At 27.4% G+C, this 18,802-nt stretch overlaps 6 protein-coding genes across 6 annotated transcripts; all 6 read right to left on the reverse strand. All coding sequences in view use genetic code 12, as the record gives it.

The window, feature by feature from the left end:
• Window positions 1–62: 62 nt before the first annotated feature.
• KGF55_004750 (uncharacterized protein) lies at window positions 63–1,814 on the reverse strand (the record flags this gene model as incomplete). The annotated part of the gene is made up of 1 exon (XM_051759687.1): window positions 63–1,814. One exon carries the CDS (start codon window positions 1,812–1,814, stop codon window positions 63–65), a length of 1,752 nt encoding a protein of 583 aa, XP_051612709.1.
• A 101-nt stretch (window positions 1,815–1,915) lies between these two features.
• On the reverse strand, window positions 1,916–4,810 carry KGF55_004751 (uncharacterized protein; the record flags this gene model as incomplete). Its single annotated transcript, XM_051759688.1, has 1 exon — window positions 1,916–4,810. The coding sequence occupies one exon, from the start codon at window positions 4,808–4,810 to the stop codon at window positions 1,916–1,918; it is 2,895 nt and encodes a 964-aa protein (XP_051612710.1).
• A 584-nt stretch (window positions 4,811–5,394) lies between these two features.
• On the reverse strand, window positions 5,395–10,347 carry KGF55_004752 (YBT1; the record flags this gene model as incomplete). Its single annotated transcript, XM_051759689.1, has 1 exon — window positions 5,395–10,347. The coding sequence occupies one exon, from the start codon at window positions 10,345–10,347 to the stop codon at window positions 5,395–5,397; it is 4,953 nt and encodes a 1,650-aa protein (XP_051612711.1).
• Window positions 10,348–11,278: 931 nt separating this feature from the next.
• On the reverse strand, window positions 11,279–12,082 carry SBP1 (Sbp1p; the record flags this gene model as incomplete). Its single annotated transcript, XM_051759690.1, has 1 exon — window positions 11,279–12,082. The coding sequence occupies one exon, from the start codon at window positions 12,080–12,082 to the stop codon at window positions 11,279–11,281; it is 804 nt and encodes a 267-aa protein (XP_051612712.1).
• Window positions 12,083–12,434: 352 nt separating this feature from the next.
• Window positions 12,435–12,942, reverse strand: KGF55_004754 (ubiquinol--cytochrome-c reductase subunit 6; the record flags this gene model as incomplete). Its single annotated transcript, XM_051759691.1, has 2 exons — window positions 12,435–12,827; window positions 12,886–12,942. 2 exons carry the CDS (start codon window positions 12,940–12,942, stop codon window positions 12,435–12,437), a joined length of 450 nt encoding a protein of 149 aa, XP_051612713.1.
• Window positions 12,943–13,223: 281 nt separating this feature from the next.
• On the reverse strand, window positions 13,224–14,729 carry KGF55_004755 (uncharacterized protein; the record flags this gene model as incomplete). Its single annotated transcript, XM_051759692.1, has 1 exon — window positions 13,224–14,729. The coding sequence occupies one exon, from the start codon at window positions 14,727–14,729 to the stop codon at window positions 13,224–13,226; it is 1,506 nt and encodes a 501-aa protein (XP_051612714.1).
• Window positions 14,730–18,802: the final 4,073 nt, after the last annotated feature.

Consider the following 18,802-nt stretch of genomic DNA (forward strand, 5'->3'; position numbering starts at 1 on the left):
TTTGCTTGAAAAAAAAATAAATTCAATTCGTCTATATATATGCCATGGAATATTAAGTATAATTATGCTTTTCTACTACTATGCTTCTTATGCTTTTTACTATCCTTCAATTTAAATTTTTTTCTAGAACTTTGTTCCTCACTTTGATCATTAGGTATCCATATTTCATCATCTTTAGCATCCTCTGGTATATGTAGATTTTGAAATGTTTCTTTTCTCCATTCTTTAAGATGTTTAGATTTAGTTAATTTTCGTTTATCTTTCATTCTTAATTCTTTTGGTCTATATGGTGCAAATTTTTTTAAACCAATTAAATTATTTAATTGTTTATCATCTGCTAATAATATATCTCTTGTAGTTAATCCAAATGTTTCTGGTGATACTTCTCTATATTTAAATTTTTCAACGCTATTTTTAGATTTTGATCTACCTCTTCCTGATTCTTGTTCTTCATCTATTTCTTCTTGAATTTTTAATGTATTTGAATCTACTATTTCTTGAGCTTTTTGTTTTATTAATTCTTTCTCCTTTTTGGCAGATTTTTTATCTTTCAATTGATCTTTCTTTGATTTTTTCTTAGGTGGTTCTTCTTCAAATTCATTGTCATGTTCTTCTTCTCCATAATCTTCGTTTCCTTCTTCATTTCCATAATCAAACCCATCCATAATTTCATCATCCCATGTAGGTTTTGCATCTTCTGCACCATAATATTGTTCATTAAATATTTCTGCCATCTTACTATCCCAATCAGCATCATCAAAATCATCATTAAGTAAAGAATCACCAAAAACTTTTTGAATCACAGCATCATCTACATCTTCTCCAACAGCTTCTTTAATCTTTGATAATCTATCAATAACTTTATTTAATTTTGATATTTTTTTCTTTTTCAATTTTTCTTCTTTTATTTTTTCCTCTTTTTGTTTTTCTTCATTTTCTTTTTCCCTTTTTCTTTTTCTTACATTTGTATTTGATCTTCTTAAAGTTGCTTGATTTCTTGCATATGATATAATTTCAGTTGAATTTGGATCTTCAAATCTAAAATTATAAGCATTTTCAAAATCTTCAACAGCATCATCAAATTCTTCTTCATCATTTTGATCTATTTTATCTAAATTTATTACTTTGTCACCCTTTTGTGGTATCCATGCCTTTTGGTCTAAAAATGCTGATAAAAATCCCTTTTGATCTTTTTCTGGATCTGGTAATTCTTTAGTTTTTTCAATTTGTGATTTTTCTTCGGAAGGTGTTGTTTTTTTCTTCATAAATCCATCGTCTTCTTCATCATCATCTTCATCTTCGTTAAATGCGTTTTTTATATCGTCCAATAACTTATTACGATCTTCTCTTTGCTCGCTTGCAAATGATTTCCCACCATCTACAGTTTCGCTTTCGTCAAATTCTTTATAACTTCCATCAATTAAATTTTGTCTATGATAATCTTTTAAATATATTGGTTTCTCAGATTTGGATTTGTTGCTTGAAGTTGAATCAATAGATGGTTCATTAAAAAATTTGACGTTTGGATCTAGTAATTTATTTGGATTAGATTTTATAGCTTCTAAAACCTTATTTATTCCATCTTCTACATCATCCGTTATCAAGTCTCCGTACTCATCTTCTTCTTCTGATGTTGTTGATTCACTATCTGAATCAATATCTTGTGTTTGTGGTTCTGATTGTATTTGTTGTTTTCTTTCATTATTTACATTGGTAAGGTTGGTGTCAGATTTTGCGATGGTTGGAGGTGTTTCATTTTTTTCTTTCAAAGCAGCTTCCTTAGCCTTTTTGGCCGCTGATTTCTTTCTTGCCATGGTTGGTCCTATGTGATTATGAATATACTCTTTGAGATGATCATTGGAGACAAAATTTAGACAATTGTGCGGATATTACTGTACGGTTTTTGTGTAACGTTTTATTGTAATAACATTTCTACAAAATTTAGGTCTGATTTACTAATATCAAACCAATCTATTTTAGAATAATTGTCAAAAATCTCAGAATCATCCATCGAGACAACTACATCAAAAAGTATCACTTCACCAACAAACACCTTGACTTCTTTTAACTGATGATTTTTCAATATCCATAAATATCTATCGTAAATTTTTCTTTTTAAATTAGGACAATCTTCAACGATTCTGTTAAATATTTGAAGAACTATTTTGATACGATTCAAATCTTTGGTATTTATATGCACATTGTAACATTTTTTAAATAATTCATTAAAGTCTATCATTCCAATGAACTTGTAATTTGAATCAAATAATTTTAGTATCAATTGTAACGTCAGCAAAATCAATTTACGTTCCCTCGTTGATGTTTTTTTAGGTACTATGGGTTGTATGAATGAAAGTAAGATTTTCAAGTCAACACTGGTTGGTTTGTATTTTATCAATTCATTGAATGATTCATTTATTAACTTCAGATTGCCAACTAAAGAGCCGGTTGTGAAAACAACACCTTTCCAAAATTCAAGTTTCATATTGAAATCGTTCAAAGTCTGGTAATAGTCAAACAACATGCACCAGCTAAATGATTTATTGGTCAATGACTTGAATGCATGATTTCTTAATTTGTCCATGATTTCACCACTTAATCTCACTAGTTTCAACTGGATTGTCTTATCCATTATCTTATTCTGACGTACTAATTTTATCATGTTCATCCTTATTTTTGAACCAACATCACCTTGATCGGTCGTAGTGTAATCATCAAATAGATCGTACAACGTACTTATATTGAAGAATGATGGTAAATTAAAGCTTAAATTCTCAATTAAATTGGCTCTTATTGTTGCATTAATCCCAGGATTTTTGATTACCCGAATCAATTCATCATATTGAGCTATATTAAGGTGTCTAAAATAAAATAATGACTTTGATAAGACTTCGGAATGTGGTAAGTGATGCAAGATTTCGCTCATGGGAATCTGTATTTGATTTGAAATGATAAATCTGAATTGCTCGGTGTAATCGTGATATTTGATAATCTTGATAACATTTTGCCATTGAACTTCATTCAATTGTTGACGACTCAAATACATGAGATACCCTTTGATCATATCTTTCTTTGATTCATTATATTGAAAATCTACAAAAATTTCATCACCAGCATCTGAGAATTGGTCTAACTCAAATAAAATGTGCCATCTATTCGACTTTTCCAATCTACTTCTGATATCATCAAAATTCACAATACATCTTGGAGCTAACTCTAATTGTGCTGGTTGTATCAATAATTTATTTAAATACTTTCCTTCACCGTCCTGGTCGCAAAGCAAGGTTAGCAATGGATCAACCAAAAACAGTAAGTCAAAAACTTCATAATATTCATCAAAAAATTGATAACTAATTTTCAGGTTTAAATGCAATCGGCCCAATTTTTCAACAAAGTTAATGATGAATTCCCCTTTTGATTCTAAATCTTTAATTTGAATCAACTCAGTTCCGAATCTACCAATAATCTCCTGTAATACTGCAACACTACATTTCTTCAAAATCAATTCTTCATCGAAAACTAAAACTTTCAATAAATCAAGAAAAACATCTCTTACAATAGGTTTGTAATGTTTCATATTTTTCACAATCGACCATATAACAAATGTTGAAGAATCTCTAACCTGATTACCCAATGTCACTATTCCATTTTGTATTTTGAAAAATAGGAATTTAGATGCTAGTTTTAAAGTGGTTTCACAATACTCTACCTGTATTTTCTTTCGTAATGCAACATACCCCAATATCAATAAAAGGGTTTGAATCTTTGATATGTTGTAGATAGTTAAATCACATTGTGAAAGTAACAATAATACGTACTCAATTAATTGACTCTGATAATTAATTGCAACGTATGACAATTGATCAATGATTGCCGCTAACGCCTTTGCCATTGAGTACCTAAGATTTATATCAAATGGAATTGACTCAATTGTTAAAATTTCATTTAGTAGTAGATTAATAATTTGACATGTTTTTGCAAAATCGTGTTGTTGGCAATAGTTAACTGCTAATTTACTCAATATTTTGATTGAGTAATATAATGTTAAATTTGAACAATTGGATTCGAGTATATCGTGCACCATACACTTATATATAACATCCAAATTGACAAGTTTTCGTTTTAAAATTTGATTAATCACTAATAGATTTCCTAGTCTCTTGTTTGAAATTTGATCAACCCAATTTTCTTCTAATGAAAGAAGAAAATTATTTAGCATTTCTTCTGAATCACTTCTTGAAAGCAATCCTGCCAACATTATCAGAGCAATTTTTTGAATTTTAGACCCATTTGTATATTGGAAAAGATTAAATTCACCTACTTCTTTTAATCTTTGTGGTAAATCATTCTTAATGCTTGATATTGGGAACGGAACAAGAACTAGATTACATAGCCAAAGTAGACACGAAAATTTGACAAATTCATTCGTGTTATTCTCACATTTGGTCAATAAAACCTCAATTAAATACACATCACTCGAGAAATATAACGACGTAGTTTTAAATGAACAGATTTTGGAAAATGCATAAATAATCTGGCCAATTGAATTCATTAATTCATCATCCTGCAAAAATTTTGAGCTTAAAGATTGGATATATATACCTAGTTTTTTTTCTAATAGTTTTGGTTGTAACTCGTATTGATTTATGAGTTGTACTAATTTAGTAGTAAGTTTTTGATAAACTAAATCTCTTTCATCATTCAGTGTTTCACCAATTGCGACACTAGTCAATTCTTGTATAAGGTCTCCTATCTCATTTTGGATATTATCGTTGTTTTTAATAATGAGCGCATGTTGTGAATCATCCATATCATGATTAAGATAAGCTATCAATCAAAAAAAAATATTGTTCATACAATTGAATCACTAATTTTGTGTTTATATTTCACCAAAAAGGAGCCACCAGATGTCAAATATACATATAAGTGAACAAATCTGCTTGAATTTAGATCCAAGTGAGCAGAATTGATCAAGAATATGTATTATGAGGTACTAACAGGTTTCTTGAACCTTTGAATTTCATAACGTACATATATTTGATGAGGATTTTTAATAATTTTGCGGCAAAACTGTTTCAAAAGGAAACCTCGCCTTAATGTAAAATTGAATTTGTTTTTAAATTTTCAATAGACAATGGTGCATTTCATTACAAACGCGTTTATTGGTCTTAGAAATAGTTTTACTGATGTGTTCGAGATTCGAATAATTTTTCAATTTTATAGATGTCAAAATCTGAAACACTTTAACGAGTGCATAGAATGAGTTACTAACTATTAATTTCATTAGCGACAATAACTTTATTTTTACAACTTGATCTATTATAAATGTATCAATTTATTACTATGTAATTGTCTATAAAATATTTGTCAAACCTCTTCAATCTATGTATCTATCTATTTCTTACCATTTTTTTGATTCTTTTTTTCAATAAATGATTCTTTTGCTAATTTAATTAAACTATCTAATTCACCACTATTTTCACACATACTATAAAATAATGAATTTTTATCACTTATTAAAACATAAGGGTTTTCATATTCAACTACTTTACCAGCGTCCATAACTAAAATTTTATCATAATCTATTATGGTTCTTAATCTATGAGCTATTGTTAAAATTGTACTATTATTAAATTCTGATCTTATAGTTTGTTGAATTAAAGAATCTGAAACATTATCAATACTTGAAGTTGCTTCATCAAGAAGTATAACTTTAGGATTTTTTAATAATGATCTTGCTAAACAAACTAATTGTCTTTCACCTTGAGATAAATTTCCACCACCTTCAGTTATTGGGTTTTCTAAATTAAGAAATTTATTTTGATTTTCTTCATCTGTTGAATTTATATTTTCATTAGGTTTAATTAAATTAACTCTTTTTAATGCTTCAAAAATTTGATTATCTTGATATTGTTCAAAAGGATCTAAATTTGTTCTAATTGTACCTGCAAATAAAGTTGGATCTTGAGGAATAATTGTAATAGCTTGTCTTAAATTTTTTAAACCAATAGTTGTAATATCAACATTGTCTATTTTTATAGATCCACTTTCTGGATCTAAGAATCTGAAAAATGCAGTAATAATTGTTGATTTACCAGCACCTGTTCTACCAACAATACCAACTTTATTACATGGTTCGATTTTGAAAGTAACGTTTTTAATAACTCTTGGTAATTCTGGTGAATATCTAAGAGAAACATCATCAACTTCAATTTCACCATTTTCTGGCCAATTCAAAGCTGGTTCAGTTTCTTTAATTTCATAAGGTGGTTCTTGTTCAACTTCAAGATATTCTTGTAATCTTTCAACTGAATTCATATTCATTTCAACATTTGCATAAAGTCTAACTATCCATAATGCACTTTCACTAAAAGCTATAGCATAAGATAATGATAAACCAGCTAATCCAGCATCAATTTTACCAACTGATAATAAAACAAATATACCTGCAAATAACATAACTAAAGAACCAACTGCATCAATTCTAAATGATAACCATCTATTAGCTACCCATAAATAAAAAAATGGTCTATTATTATTATCAATTGCTTGTAAATTTTGTTTCATAAATCTAGATTCAATTCCATAAGCTCTTATAGTAGCTACACCATTTAATGATTCTGAAAAATGTTGATGAATTGGTGATTTAGTAATTGATTCAAATCTTTTTAATTCTCTTGATAATGTTAAATAAAAATAACCAACTAAATAATATAAAAATGAAATAATAACAGCAAAGAATAAAAATCCAGGAGTTATAAAACTAACCAAAATTAAAGTTGAAATACATTGAACTAAACATATGAATGCACCTTCAGCAAATGGAGTAACTTCTTGATCAACAGATTCAATATCTTTTGAAAATCTATTCATTATACGACCTAATGGAGTTTTATCAAAAAATCTTAATTTAGCTCTTAAAATTGTTTTTAAAACTTTTTTGAAAATTCTATTTGATGCTTCAATACCTGCAAAAAATGTAACATAAACTCTGAAACATGCAGTAAATGCATAAACAAATCCAATAATACCATAAATTGCAATATAATAAGAAGTTGAATGTTCTTCAACAATTTCATTAATTTTAAGGTAACCAAATCCAATTAATTTTATAGCTCCCATTAAATTTCTAACTAATGGTAATTGATTATAATGTGAACTATCCATAATTGCTCCATGACCAACATATTTAATATATAATGATTCAACATGTTCACTATGTAATGACCAAGTTCTTAACCACCAAGATTGAAACATATAAACACCTTGAGATGTAATAAATGCAACAAATATTAAAGTCCAAACTTTCCAACCACCAAATACTTTAGCATATTCAATATAAACTTTAGATCCAACAACACCTTCAGCTTTATTTTCTTCTTCAACTAATTTACCATCAGTTTTGACCAATGGTTCATCATCTTCATTCTCATCATTTGTTTTAACTGCTTGTAATTTTTGTTCAATGACTGCTAATTTTGATTTCATTTCTGCATTTTTATCACCTAAAGTTTGTAAATTCGAACTTGATTGATTTCTTGAATTCATTACAGAAGTTTTAATTAATTCATCATCTCCTAAATCTCCAGATGCTAACATATCTTCAGTTGTACCTTGATTTTTAACTCTACCATTATCCATTATAACAATCCATTCTGCATGTTGAGCTGTTAAAGCAACATTATGTGATACTAATATACATGTTCTATTTTCCATTAATGGTCCAGTAATACAATTTTCATAAATCCATAAAGCAGTATGTGAATCAACTGCTGATAAACAATCATCTAATAAAAGATGTTTTGCATTTGAATATAATGCTCTTGCTAATGAAACTCTTTGTTTTTGACCTCCAGATAATGTAATACCTTTTTCTCCAACTTCAGTTTGATCACCAGCACTCAATATTTGTAAATCACGAGTTAAACCACATGCATCAATAACTTTATCATAACGATCTTGATTGAAAGGTGCACCAAATGTTATATTTCCTCTAATTGTGTCATTTAATAACCAAGCAGTTTGTGAACAATAAGCTACAGATTCGGTTAAACCATTTGTATCTGGAATTAAATCATCTCTTGGAATTATACCTGGTAAAAATACTTTCCCTTTGAGTAAATCCATTTCACCTAAAAGTCCTAATAATAAAGAAGTTTTACCAGATCCAGTAGGACCAATAATAACATTTAATTTTTCGGGTTTGAAAGTAATATTAATATCTCTTAACCTAAAATCTGTTTTAGACAGTTGATTCCAAGATAATGTTGCATTTTCAAATCCAATTTCTGGAGAATTTGGTCCTTTTTCTTGAGCTAATTGATCATATTTAGAAGTTTCCGCTTCATCCAAAAAATCAGTAACTCTATCTAATGAAACTTTTGATTGAATAACAAATGATGTCATATCAGCCAATTGATCTAATGGTGACCTTAACAAAGTAAATAAAGATAAAGCAGTAAAAGCAATTGGAGCAGTTAAAGTTTTACCTTCAATTATGGTATAACAATAAAATGAAAGTAAAGTAATTAAAGTAGGAGTTATAAACCAAATGAATGCAGCTGCACACCAAACTCCACATCTCCATTTCAAGTATCTAATTTCTTCTTCTCTAATTTTCATTGCACTTTCAAAAAATTTATCTTCCCATGCAAAAAATTTAATAATTCTAATACTTTGAAAAGTTTCATTTAATTTTTGAATTCTTTGATCTGTTATTCCCAACATTTTCTTTTGTAATCTTCCCATCCATTGAGCCATATTATAATTGATTGGTAATAAAACAACAATAGTTAATGAACCAACTAATGCACTCCAACCTAATAAATTGTAAAGTAAAATAGTACAAATACCAATCATCAAAATAGCTCCAACAAAATAATGTAAATAACCACATATTTCAGAAACTTTAAATGCATCAATAGCCATAAGATTAATAATAGCTCCCAATTCAGCTGTTTTTTTATTTTCATGAGTTGAAGATTCATCAGATACAGAATCATCATTTTCATCTTTATCATCTAATGAATCATCAGCTTTTGTTTCAGTAACTGTAATTTTTCTTCTTAAAGCTTTTGCATAAACTTCACCAATAATAACTGCTTTCATTCTACAACAAACTCTTCTACCTAAAAATAATGAACATCCAGATGCAATAGAATCTAACATCTTCATTATTGGCATCATAAATACAAAAGTCCAAGCTAAATTTGCAGAAATTGAATTTGGATTTGCAACATATTCTAAAACTTTTTTCAATAAAACTGAAGGTCCAAATATAAGCATTGATTCTAAAATTGCCCAAAATGCTTGTACTGCAAATAAAAATTTAAAATGCCAAAATATTTTATAAGTAAAAGATAAAGTTGATTTTGATGCTTCAAAAGCTTTTAAAACATATAATGCATAATCATCTTCTCTTAATCCCCATATATCATTTTTACTTAATGGTTGTTTATATGATTTCCAAACCATTCTGTCTAACCAACTATAAGATACAAATGAAGCTATACTTGAAATATTTTCTGGATTTGGTTCAATTCCTGGTGTGATATACAATTGTGAAGGTTTATCACCAATAGTTGCAGTAAAATTCAAAAATAATAATAATGCACTAAATATGAATTCCCAAATATAATATTTACTAATTAATTTATTCATATTAGTAGAAATTATAGCTGATCTAAAAGTCAATAAAGTAGGGAAAAAATAAAAGAAATATAATGCTGTTGTATGAATCCATAAATTTGGTAACCTTATGTATACTTGATTTATGTTAATGACTCTTATTGATACTATGATGAAAATATATGACCAAAAAATAGTTTGAACAAGTGGTATATAAGTATGTTTAAATTCTTTATGTAATGGTTTCAAAAAAAATGGTGATAGATGTAATATTAACGATAATAAAACCAAAATGAATTCAAATGCAATTCTAAATCTTTCACTCATATTTTTATAAACTTCTTGAACATAACCATGAGGTGTTCCATCTAAATTTGTATCTGGTAATTTTGATAAATCAAAATGTAAAGATTTCAAATCTTCTTTTGTTAATTTTTTATTATCGGTAGTTGTTATATTAGTTGATCCATAATTATCACTAGTTGCTAATAAAGGACGATTTTCATTTTCATTTAATTGTATTTTATTTTTATTCTTTTTACTATATGATATTATAGTTTTTATTAATAATATAGTTAAAGATATTGATGTTAATATAATTGGTGTATAATAATCTAATTTAAATCTTGTACATTTAGTTATATCATCATAATCCCAAAATTGACATTGAGTTGAATATGTATTGTTTATACCAATAGGTAGATACTCCTGTTGAATCATTGGTCTCTGTAGTACCATATTTTCAACCTAAGAGAATGAATAGCTATATAAATGATGGTTGTAAAAATGAAATCTAATTTGAAATAAGAAGATATGAAAAAAAAAATAAAATGAAACAAAAAATTTAAATTTAAAATAATAAGAAAAAAGGAATTAAATTAAAATAGTACAAAACAAGTTTAATTAGAGAGAAACAAATTATTTCCGTTCGTTGTACTATGATCATCATTCAATAGACCAAAAGTATTTCTTAATAAACGGGTACCGTACGAAGGTAGGACAGTTTTGGGTAAGTTATCCACTAAAATGTAATGGAACATTTTTTACTTTGCTCGAGTTTACCGAATCTTTATCGAATGTATCCTTTTATTGAATTGGCTAAAATAATATTTCATTCGTAATTGTGTACTGTTTTGTAACTCGTTGATTTATTATATCACCAATACCAAAAAACCTTATTTAAATCTGGAACAAAATATTGAAAGTAAGAGTGGCACTATTCTTCTTCGGGCAAATATCACTTTTAAAAATTGAGAATTAGAAGATTAGTTCTCTTAATTTTTTGGAAAAACTGCGGTGGGTATGGTCAAACTTCATATTTAAGACCAGAACCAATTCGGGAATTTCGTTACCGAAGTTTTCTCTATATTTCTTAAAATTAAATCAAATGCAACTGATTATTGTCATATATATTCAGGTTTTGCAATGATAAGGATACTCATTTCAACCGGCTTAAGGGGTAGAAAAAATCAGTTTTGTTTGTATTTGAATCTCTTGATTATTCATAGACTGATAAGAGTTCAAGTAACTACAAATGCTTTAAATTCATTAATACTTATCATTCTTACAAAATAGTATAGCTATAAAACAGGTTTTTTTAAGTTTTTAAATTTTTAACAAATGGATATTTAATCAATTCTTTTTCAAACGATTAATTACCATTTGAATCTTCAACATTTTCATCAGCTTCAGCTTCTTGTTCTTCTTTAGTTGGAACTTTTGAATCAACAGCAATATCAATAATTAATTCTCTACCATTAATTTCTTTACCATTAAATTCTTCAATTGCTTGTTTTTGAACTTCTTCATTTGGAAATTTAATAAAAGCAATACCTTTATTTAAAGGTCTTCTAAATTTACCATTTGGATATTTTTTATTTTGAAATCTTCTTGTTGGTACATGAATCCATTTTGGTTTTAAATCTTTAAAAGTATTATTTAAAGCTTTTACATTTACTTTATAATCCAAATTAGTAATGAAGATTGTATCTTTTGATTTTTCTCCTTCTGGAACTTTAGGTTTAGTTGTAGATTCAGCATTTGTTGAATCATTCTTTTTATTTGCTTCTTTTTTCAATTCTTTTGCTTTTTGAATTTCTTCCTTTTTAGCTTTATAAGCTTCAATTTTAACTTTTTTTTCTTCTTCAGTTGGTGGAGGAACTGCCTTTTTAATAAAAATATTTCTTCTTTGAAATTTTTGACCGTTAAGATCAGCAATTGCTTTATCTGCATCTTCTTTAGTTTCAAATTGAACAAATGCAAATCCTAAACGTCTTTTAAAAGTTTTATCACCTCTTGTATTTTCCTTTGATGGAATTTCAACTTCAGTTACTTTTAAATCTTTGAATAAATCTTTTAATTCTTCTTCAGTTGCTTTATAATCAACATTTCCAACATAAATTCTATCTTCAATAACTGGTTTAAGAGCTCTAACTTCTTCAGACATTTCGGACATAATTTTAACTTTCAGCCTATAATTCACAAGGTTTTATATCTTCAAACAAATAAAATTCGGTATTATCAATCAATTGATTGGGAAACACAAGTACTTTAATTTTTATGTGACACTTTTAAGTTGTGTTGTAAAAATCGCCTTCTTTTGTTGATTTTTTTTACAGAAGAAAAAATTTTAAGATCTTAAGACTTTTAGTAAGACCAAGGAATGAAAGAAGTGACATTAGCAACGCGACACATCTTGAAATATTCCAACAGAGGTTAACAAACAGTTTACAAACATTATCTCTATCAATTAAATATTTTGATTTTTTATTCGTTTATTAATTGTTCATTAGCTTTTGATTCGATATCTATTTTAATTTATTAAATAATCTTGGAGCTACACAATCATTCACACAATGTTGTAAATGGAAAAATTCTTCAACACAATCTTCTTTATAATGTTTATGTTCATATCCAGGTTCTTCCATTTCTTTTGTTACTCTTTCAACACATTCATGGAAATGATGATCAAATGGTTTACATGCACTAGACTTTACACATTCTTCACGCAATTTATCCATTGGGTCTTCTAATTCTGCTTCATCTTCATCTTCATCATCTTCGTCGTCTTCTTCTTCCTCTTCATCATCTCCATCTGCTGGATCTACGGTTTCTTCTTCTACATGTTCTTCTGGTGATGCCTCTTCTTCAGCTTCTGGAGCTTCTTCATCAGCAACCTCATTTTGTGTATCATCAGCAGGCTAATTGAATCGTTAGTATTCTTGAAAGACTCCTATGGCTCCTCGAGTATAAACATACTTCATCAGCATATGCAGCTGGAATTATAGTCTCAAATATATCTCTGAAAAATGACATTATATATGTGTTATATGTGTAGTATGATGGATGGAAAAAACGATTTTATGAACAAATGGGATTGATAATAGATGAAAGATGCTAAGTATGGTAGTTGGTTAATCTATTATTTCAATTCACTATTGATATAGTTTCTCTTTTGTTTGTATCTGAAGTGAAAAATTTAATTAGAGTGCGTAATATAGAAAAATCAAATATTTAATTGGTTAATATTAGTTTCATAAGGGAATAGTTGGTAGCGTCTATAACATTAATAAATATACTCTATAATCTATAATATTCTATTCTTGATTTAATATAATTTCTGCAATTTTTTTATTTGTATCAAATGGATTGTCTATATACAAGTTATGACCACCTTCCGCAATTTCGTCATATTCAAATTTAATTTTTGATGTATTTTTTTCATTTAATTTTTTAATCATTTTTTCACCAGCTTCAGAATTCATAAAATCATATTGTCCATAAAAAACAAATGTATTAAAACTAATCTTATTTAAATCAGCATTTAAAAATTTATCCATTAATGGCCATTTACTAACTGTTGCTGGGGTTAATAAATATTTAACATAAATATCACTATTAGTCCCATTTGTAATTGAGTTATATAAATATTCTATAATCAAATTTATTTCCTTCTGTGAACCAATTACTAAATCATTTGAATTTTGAAATATTTTTTGCGGTCCTCCATGTTTTTTAATTAATTTATTGATTTTTGATAATTTTGATAACCACATTTTAAAGTAATATTGAACTCCAAATGGGCCTAAGAATTTTAAAATTCTAGGTAAGTAAGGAATTTTATAATACCAATTTAGGATATGATTTCTTGATAATATTGGAAATCTTGATAAAAATTTATAAGATGTTGGGTCTAATGTAGGTCTTTCATTCTTATTAGTGATTTCATCAGTATTTGTAATAGCCATGATGTTTCTTTCCAACCCCACGGGTGACAAAAGTATTAAATTTGATACTTTATCAAAACTTTTTATAGAATATGAACCACACCAATAAGCACCAAACGAATGACCAATTAGATAATCAATCTTCTCTAATCCAAGATTTTTCCTCCATCTATCAATTGCTCCAGTGTAAAAATTTTCCATATCTTCTAATATAGGTTTAAAATGTTCTTGATATTCCTTATAATTCTCAGGATCAAGTTGATATCCATCTATTAACTTATAATATTTCTTATATAACTTTTTAGGATCAGTTGGTTCATTATCAATTAACTTCAATCTTGCAGCAGATGGGATTCTCCAACTAATATTGTCATTCGGAATTGATGGATTTGAAGATAGTCCAAAAGTTATATTATCCAAAAAATGTATATGATAATTGAATTTCTCACTATTTTTTAATTCATCTATTATTTTAAAATTTCTTGCAAAACAACCTAATGATGCTCCATAACCATGTATAAATACAACATGTTTAATTGGTAATTCATCATTTTTCCGACGTATTGTTACAGTATTAATGTAATCATTATTATCAATTGGAATTCTTCGTTGAATTGTTTCAATATTTTCATTTTCTTTAGAATTAGGTAACATAAGCTTAATCAATTCACCTTGAAGATTATCTAATCTTTTGGAAGATAATGAATTTTTCCAAATTTCCCAACCTTCTTTCAAGGAGATGGCTTTTATGGATTCTTTATTTTGTACATAATCTTTTGGTAAAGTATATTTGGAACCAGACTTTAATGTGAATAGTCTATAAATTGTAATCCTACTTCTTGACTGATTACATCGTAGTATTTGTAGTCTTAACATTCTTATAAGGTTTGAAAGTTTTAGTAGAAAAAAAAGTTTAGATTTTATGCGATTTGATTTCAAGAAAATCTTACAAAGTTTGGTTACACAAAATTCAAGTTTCTGTGCATTGATAAATTCTTAAGCGGTATTCATAGATCCAGATCTAAGCTTTTAAATATGCAGTCAAGTCTAATATAAACAAACATTAAATAAAGTATACACGAATTGAAAAATAACTAGTAAATATAAATAGATTAATTATCAGTCACAAACCTTTTCTTTCCTTTGATATAAGCTCATTTCATCATCATTTTCGTATCTTTCAATTCCAACAAGTTCATGACCAAATACTTCTTCCTCAAAATTTTCAACATCATGAGTTTCTTCAAACCAACCTTTTTCAAATGGTTTTAATTTTGGAATACCTGTATCAAATGGGAAAAAATAATATATTATTCTGTCAAATACAAAATGTAATATTCTGTGTCAAGTAAATGTTTCCTGGGGATTATCAATTTAGTTGAACATACCTGATGCTATTATGATATATAAGTATCCGGTTCAGAAATACCATTGATAGCTACTCTATAGATTCATCTGACCAATCATTATATATAGATATGTGATGTACACGATCTGTTTCATTAACGACATAATTATAGTAATTACAGGCGACATCTGTAAAAAAAATTTCTATTTTTCACAAAGCCCCTAAGCTGAATCCCTCTTATTAGAAAAATACGTAATTGATATGATTCTATTAGGTAATGAATTGGTTATGAAGTAATTAATTGGATGTATTTATTTCATTGATTCATGATAGTTCTCGGTAACTCAATAATTTGCTTGAAAGGGAAATAACATGCGAGAAATTAATAATTGAAAATCAATAACGAAAGAGTTATTATCAAATATCACTTTCATGTACGAAAAAAAAGTAACTTCTATACTCTTTCCATACACTCACTCATTATGAACCTATTCCTTCGTTGATTTGATTATACTATTCTTTTGTCCTAAATCCATAAGCCTCTTACTCCCTCAATATACTCCAGACACTTGCTTAATCTAAGTTTTTTGGTTTCATTATTAATTGTTGAATTACATCGGTAGTCCTTATTAATTTTCAAATTATCCTGCTTTTCGAATGACAGCATAAAACTACTTAGTTTGTTCAGTAGTGTGAAGTAGCAACCTTTGTTCGTGTTATCAATTCGTCCCCTAATAAATTTTGGATGTTTTTAACTATGGCGGTACGGATAGAAAAGTTGCAAATTGTATGGTAGTACGGAAGGAGGGGTCGAACCTTTGTTGTGGAGCAAGTTCTGATTGTAATCAAATTAAGGATTTTTAAAATATCTGAATTGGATACAGACGAACTCAATCGCAGAGCTCAGTGCCTTCTGGTGACTAAATTAGTCGATATATACCGGTCAATTTGAATAAGGTTCTTCCAAATTGAACTCTTGACCAATTTAACACACATTCTTGAAAAAACACTCTTTATTAGAAGCTATGATGAAAACTAAACTTAAAGATACCAAATTATACAGATCATTAGTTAGAGCTTTTTCCTCTATGAATTAAGTTTAATTCTTTACTGTTTAGCAAACTAGACTAACAATTTAATGAAATATTGATTTGAAAAAATAAAAAAAAAAAAATTCGCAACATATTAATGACAGTTTCACTATAAATAATATTGAGTATCAAATTAAAATAATAAAAAATTTAAAACAATTATCACGATAATTTTATTCATTTTGAATATTAACTTAAATCTATCTAGATTTATTATCGATCGAACGAATGGCATATAGATACACTCCCATTACTACTTTCTAGGTTTTATTTACGGAACCATGCAAATTTGTTAGTGCAATTGAGTTATCTCTATAGATTAAGTTTAGTTGATCTAATAAACAATTAATATTGAAAAAAAAAAAAAAGTTGTCATGAATGATGATCAATTTGAAGACAGTCAAAACACACTTTCGTAATTTTATATGAACATCTTTAAATTACCGTGCACAGACTGTAGTCCGAAAAAAAGTTAGTTGTTCGGAGTTCGCTTAGTCGGCAATCTCAAATTTTGTGCGAAACTTTATGCGATTTTGACTCAATTAACTGAAAGCGCGTTGGAAAGCGCAATAACGATTTCGATTTAGATTTGATCGGTTCGCTCGTAACCAATGACGCTAAAAGATGAAATGTTTAATCTATTAGTAATTAAAATAGTTGTACCTTTTTAATTCTTCGTAAATATATTGTTCTGTATTATTGTTCTGTATCTGAATTCTGGGGATCTTTTTCCTCGTAATTATTATTGATAAACATTAATTAACGATTGGACAATAAATTAATAATTCACCAAAATTTGCATCTTTCTTCATAAGTCCAAATTTTTTATTGCCAAACCCAAATGACGTTTTGTTCCAATCATGGCCTAAGTACAAAAATAAATTCGGAAAGAAATTAATAAAAATTGTTCAATATTCCTTCCGGGAATTCAAAAAAAAATAAAGTAAGGGATATCACACAAAATATAGTTAGTTAAAAAAATCTCGTGTTTAAGACGTGATGCGTTTTGTTCTTGTCTCATATTTAATTTTATAGTAGTATTAGCATTTTATTTCCAATAAGTTGATAAGATTTAGTAGTGGAGAGTTAGACTAAGGTACAATTCTAATCTTGAAGACGATAAAATAAGTATAAACTTCAAAATAGATGTCAAATTAAACTAGAGATTGATTTTTGTATAAAACTTTGCTTTTCAAGGACAAGTAAAAGTTAAAAAATTAATACATTACACAAAACCTTAAATGTTCTCCCCAAATTTTGTTTACATATAACAAAACTTTTTATCTATTAATCTTTTTATACACTGGTCTTTCGTTGATGAAACCGATTCTTTCAAATTTAATTTCATTTTGTTAGCTTTTTTTTTCATGCTCTTTGGATTCTATTTTCTGGGAAGAAACGAACCTGATATGAATCAATGATTAAATAAAACTTTATAGTGTATTGAAATAATTTGCTTAAGCTTAAATCACAAAACCATTCCAAAACTTTATTTCAAATTCAAGAGTTACAAAAACAAAAATAAAATTAAAAATTAATTTACTGATAATGTATAAACTCTCAAGTTGTAAATTCATATTCTTTCATTTAGTTTCAACTCTATTGGCCATTGCTACAGATTGGATCATTACCTTGTAGATATTTATCTAACTAATAAACAGTGTTAAAACCAAACTGAATGAAGTATTTTTATTGACCATCTTTTGGAAAAAACTTTGCATTATTAATTATTTTTATCATAATTTTTATTTTATTTTTCATATCAAAAAGGGAGTAAAATTCATCGAAAAAGGTAAAAATATTTTTGTGTTTGTTATTAATAGTAGTGTGTAATTTTGAAAAGGTAAACATCACTTTAACTTGTTGTAAACATTTAGCCCCTTTCAATTTCACGATATCATTCATCGATATAATGCCATGTATTTCTCAATGTGTGTTATAGGTAATGTTTCAGTTTTAAGAGGTAGTTATCAATTAAGAGGTATATGTAATTGGTAGCTCGCGATAGTTCAGAAATAAGGTTAAAAGATGATAAGTATCAGTAAATTTTTAGCCCATAAAAATCAATCAAGGCTCGAGCGAAGATTTAAAATTTCATTAACACTAAAACGCCAAGTTTTTGATGTTTGTGTAAAAAGTTAAATAATTTATAAATTTATAAGTATTATTTAAAATTAAATAATTAAAAAATAACTAGTATACACTAAATTATCACTACTAAAAAATAACGTCCACCCTTTTTCAAATTAAATAAAAATCTTTCAATTCTAAAAATTTTTTCTAAAATTTTTAGTTTTTTTCACCATTAATCAACTATTCATTTACGAGTTAGGTTGGTCATTTTGGTGGTTCATATATACGTTAATTTCTTATTAGATTTTAACTTGCTTCAACTGTTTGCTAGTGAAGGTATTAACTCGTAAATTGAATTTGTTTACTTTATCACTTACTTTATAAATTACCATCAACAGAACTTATAAATATTTTTTTCAACTAAAAAAATTCTCAGT

Source organism: Candida pseudojiufengensis, assembly GCF_024610245.1.
Source record: "Candida pseudojiufengensis strain CBS 10847 chromosome Unknown scaffold12, whole genome shotgun sequence".
In the NCBI taxonomy this organism is placed as follows: Eukaryota; Fungi; Ascomycota; class Pichiomycetes; order Serinales; family Debaryomycetaceae; genus Lodderomyces; species Lodderomyces pseudojiufengensis.